Source organism: Chanodichthys erythropterus, chromosome 16 (genome assembly GCF_024489055.1).
Source record: "Chanodichthys erythropterus isolate Z2021 chromosome 16, ASM2448905v1, whole genome shotgun sequence".
Taxonomy (NCBI): domain Eukaryota; kingdom Metazoa; phylum Chordata; class Actinopteri; order Cypriniformes; family Xenocyprididae; genus Chanodichthys; species Chanodichthys erythropterus.
The window spans coordinates 35,757,808-35,762,974 of NC_090236.1; the positions used below are offsets into that span (position 1 = coordinate 35,757,808).

The window sequence follows — 5,167 nt, forward strand, 5'->3', positions numbered from 1 at the left end:
AGATCAGATCACATAAAACACAACGAACAAAACATAATCCTGACACTTGTAGGATCATTAAATATATATGCACACAAATTCACACCTTATCATTAAAAGAAAAGAAATCTGCATCTACCTTTTGATTTATTACCTGTGATTTAGCCTATTCATTGATTCTATTACTTTCTGACATAATGCTGTGATTGTCAGTTCCTGTTTCTTTCTATCTGTGTTCGTCCGTGTCTCTGTGTAACAGGTTTTTGTAAAGATCTGATGTGTTTCCTGTGACTGTGGGCCTCAGAGCACAGTAATACACAGCAGAGTCAGACACACACAGATCCTTGATCTTCAGAGGAACTGAATTTGATGAAAGTTCAGAGTGAAATCTCTCCTGGAACTCAGTGCCATTTTCTCCTCCATATTTGCTTCTCCTCAGGATGTATTTAGGAAAGTCATTTGCTCTCTGGATGTACCAGAATAAATGTTCTCCTGCTGAATCTGTTTTATATTTACACTGTAATGTCACTGATCTTCCTTCAGCTTCAGTCACATGTTTGTCTGGCTGATCAACTGTGTCCTCTGATCTGCACTCTGTGAAGGTTTAAGAATATTTCATGTACAGTACGATACAAAATATGACCAACTTGCATGAATATGAAGCTGTATTAAAAGAAAATTCATACCAAGAATGAAGAGTGTGAAGAGAAATATATTCCTCAACTTGTGTGACATGACTGCTGAATAAACCTTGAAGTTCAGATAAATCAGCAGTGGGAGAATTTTACTTTTAGTATTATAATAATGATGATCCAAGGAGGAGCTTGTGGATACCCAATAAAGCTTCAGTATTGTCAAAGGAAATGTTGAGTAACTACTGCCCTCTTATGGTTAACTGCAAGTATTGCATAACTGAAACAGTGCCATCTCATAGAGTTCAATGTAAATGAATAAAGATATTTGTTTTCTGTATTATGGGATGTTCTAAAGGGACTGGTGAACTAAAGGATCATTCATACTGCCACACAAATTCTTTGTGTTTTTGCATTAGATTCATTACATATTTTAGCTTCCTTTTCATCTCTGTCTCTGTGTTTCTCTCATTGTCACAGGTTTTTGTACAGTGTTCTTGTGTTTCCTGTGACTGTGGGCCTCAGAGCACAGTAATACAGAGCAGAGTCTGATACTGCAGCAGAGGAGATGATCAGATACACGTGATTTTGTTCCTTTTTTTCAACTTCAGCAGAGAATCTTGGATCTACATCAGACAGAGCTTTTTTTGCACTTCCAAGGATGAGTACAAGAAATTCAGGTTTTGATCTTCCATACTGACGGTACCAGAAGAGATAATCTTGAACTCCAGAGGCAGAAAAACTACAGGATAATGTAACACTTGAACCCTCCTCAGCAAAAAACATCTGTTTTGTTTGGCTTGATGACATTTCCAAATACAGCAGCTGAAACAGAAAAGAGACATTTGTACATTTTCAGTATTTATTTATTTATTTTATTTCATTTTATTAATACAACAATAAATAATCAATCAAATAAATATACATACCAGCTGAGACACAGAGCAGAATAAGTGAATGAAGATTCATTGTTCAAGTGTTCACTCTGAGAAGAGTCAGACTGAATCGTTTCATCCACAGTCTCTTTCAGACTCGATTAGATCATGTCAGATCTGTGAACTCTGAGTCCCTCCTCTCTGAACATCATGTCTATATTTCACACTTGAGGAACAGAAGAAAGAGCCAATCACACTCACTGTTTTCTCTGTGCTGTGTTTTGTGTGATTATGAAATATGTTTAATATAGGAAATATATTCATAGATTTCTGAAATTTGCCTTTTCAGTTTTATCTGCATTTACAAGCAATGTTTGAAAAGTTTAAGAAATATTGATTTTCACTTTGTTTATTTAATTTTACAATCCCAACATGATATTAGATATACTGTGCTTATTTTCTGTATTAAATCAAATTATATCAAGCAGCATTAGAAAAATTTCAGAATTTAAAAAACTGTCTCCCTTTCATGAATTTGATTTTGAATTGGCCACATCCCACTGGAAACTGAATTTGAATTGGAATATCAGGAAGTGGAATGACAATCCATACAATTAATGTTAATGTGACACTTTATTTGTAGGTGTCCTTGTTACTGTGTAATTATACATTTAAGTACAGAGTAATAATAATTAACTAAGTGTACTTAATATAGAGTAAGATTAGGATTTGGTTTAGACTAGTTGTGTGTAAATGTGATTATTCCTAATTTATAGTTATTACTTGAGTAACATGTAACGTGTAACAAGGACACTAATATAAAGTGTTGCCAAAGTTAATATATTCACTAATTTCTGCCTTATAACAAAGACCTAATTCAGCTTCACACAGGTGTAACCACATATTTTATTACATTTGGGGCTGGATAGATTGTGGTTTTGATTGTGGTTTTCACTAGATCGGTTCAAAGTGAAAAGAGCTTCAGGTTTTTGTACGACGTGTTTCATGTTTTGTATCACTGGGCTTCAACTCTTAGAGCACAATAATAGAGAGCTGAATCTGACAGACGAACATCAGTAATAGTGAGTTCAGTGGATGAATCTGATGTAGTCGCCTGAAACCGACTATCAGAGGTGTGATCATAAGAACCACTCCATGATCGAGCTCCTTTGCGTAATAAATACTGAGGTTCTTTGTTTGGATATTGTCTGTACCAGTAAAGCAGAACATATTGAATATTTGTACTATATGAGCAGCTCATCTTGACAGTTTCTGTTTCTTTAGTGTTTTTTTCTGTCTCTTTATCTGGCTCAATGTTGTCTCCAGTCACCAAACCTGTCAACAATAAAAAGTGATTTTTGATTTATGAAGGCAAGGTTGACAAAATGATATTGCAAGAATATTTACTTTTTACAAAAAAAAAAGCTGTTTAATGCTTTAAAATAGTAATTGTTTATGTACAGAATTGTATTAAATAATAAATAACGCACCTGTCCCCACAATGAGAATCAGTATGAAGCATGTGTCCATGTTGAATCAGATCAGATCAGTTCTCTGTTGAGGCTCTCAGTGCTTGAGCTGTAAGTCACTGCAGATCAGTCACAAACACACACAGGAACTTCCTCCTCGCTCAACTTCCTGCTGCTGTTCACTTTCATCCATATGCTGTATTGTATCTTGTACATCATTTAATTGTTTGATAACTCTTTTCCCACCACTTTATAATAATTCTTCAAAAATACTAACCTTCTAGTGCTGAATCTGTTTTATATATCACTGATCTTCCTTCAGTCACATGTTTATCTGATCAACTGTGTCCTCTGATCTGCACTCTGTGAAGGTTTAAGAATATTTAATGTAAAATCTGATATAAAATGTAAACAATTGATATGAACAGCTGCTGTAATATTAAGTAACTACTGCCCTCTTATGGTTAACTGCAAGTGGGTAATGAAGTCCAAAACAGTGAAACAAGAGTCCATGTTGGAGTGCCCTCTGGTGGCTAAATGGGGCACTCCAACTCATGATCATGACAGTGTAACAATAATACTTGAAACTGCATATTTAATGGCCATAAGAAAAACATGTGCAATATGATATCTGGTCATGTTATTAATGCTTCTTTTCTGAAATATTAATTTACATGTATTCCTTATAACAAAGACCTAATTCAGCCTCACACAGGTGTAACCACATATTTTATTACATTTGGGGCTGGATAGATTGTGGTTTTGATTGTGGTTTTCACTAGATCGGTTCAAAGTGAAAAGAGCTTGCAGTTATGGTTAACTGCAAGTATTGCACAACTGAAACTTTCTCATTGTGTAACAAATTTTAAAAAAATATGACTCATTTTTAGAATGTTGCTTTGTTTTATGTTTTATCATTTTTGTATTAGATTATGTAATTATATGTATACTAGGTTCTTTCTCACAATGGTTTTTCTCTCATTGTCACAGGTTTTTGTACAGTGTTCTTGTGTTTCCTGTGACTGTGGGCCTCAGAGCACAGTAGTACAGAGCAGAGTCTGATACTGCAGCAGAGGAGATGATCAGATCCACATCAGTTTGTTCCTTTTTTTCAACTTTAACAGAGAATCTTGGATCTACATCAGATTCTTTAGCTTTTTTTTCTCTACTGTAGATGAGTACAAGAAATTCAGGTTTTGATCTTCCATACTGACGGTACCAGAGGAGATAATCTTGAACTCCAGAGGCAGAAAAACTACAGGATAATGTAACACTTGAACCCTCCTCAGCAAAAACATCTGTTTTGTTTGTTTTGATGACATTTCCAAATACAGCAGCTGAAAAGAAGAGGTACATTTGTACACTTTGAGTGCTTGTTATTTTATTTCATTTTATTAATACAACAAAAAAATAATCAATCAAATAAATATACACACCTGCTGAGACACAGAGCAGAATAAGTGAATGAAGATTCATTGTTCAAGTGTTCACTCTGAGAAGAGTCAGACTGAATCGTTTCATCCACAGTCTCTTTCAGACACAATTAGATCATGTCAGATCTGGAGTTCTTCCTCTTCTGATACTTCAAGACAAAAGAGCAGCTTTATTTTGAATGAAGGTTTTTTGGGTCTGGCTCATTACTGCTGCTATTTTTTCAAACAAATGTATCTGTTGATCAGTGTTAAAATACAGGTCATTTCTAAGTGGTAATAATAATTATTTATAATAATTATAATTATTAATACATATGGATTTTGTAATAATAAGTTAAAATAAACTGTGTCAGACAGTTTGTCACAGTAAGCTTTATAACAAAATTATGAAACATATTTATGTTTCCAGCAAAAATTATCTCAAAATCTAAATTGTTTATATAGCAATACAAATTTACTGTGATCAAAATGTATTGATTGCAAGTTCATGTGTTCATAGAATTTTGTTTATAAAGTTTATACTGTTCATATGACTGTTACTCTGAAAGTTTGAGCTAAATTCTCATATACAATATGCTAGTGCAGGTATATAACAATTATTTCAAACTTTGACCTGTGGAGGGCAGTAATAGCAGCGTCTACACTCCCAGAATACTAATAGAGAAGAAGAAGAGAGCTCTTTCAAGATGAGCATTTGTGGTTAAAACCAGGGCTTGACATTAACTTTTTTGCTCACCAGCCACTGTGGCTAGTGGTTTTCCAAAATTAATAGCCACTCG

At 34.2% G+C, this 5,167-nt stretch overlaps 1 gene segment (V, D, J or C); it reads right to left on the bottom strand.

Moving 5' to 3' along the window:
• Window positions 1–205: 205 nt before the first annotated feature.
• LOC137003816 (T cell receptor alpha variable 38-2/delta variable 8-like) lies at window positions 206–714 on the bottom strand. The segment is given in 2 exon segments: window positions 206–573; window positions 666–714. Coding segments are annotated over 2 exon segments (417 nt in total).
• Between the last annotated feature and the right edge of the window lie 4,453 nt (window positions 715–5,167).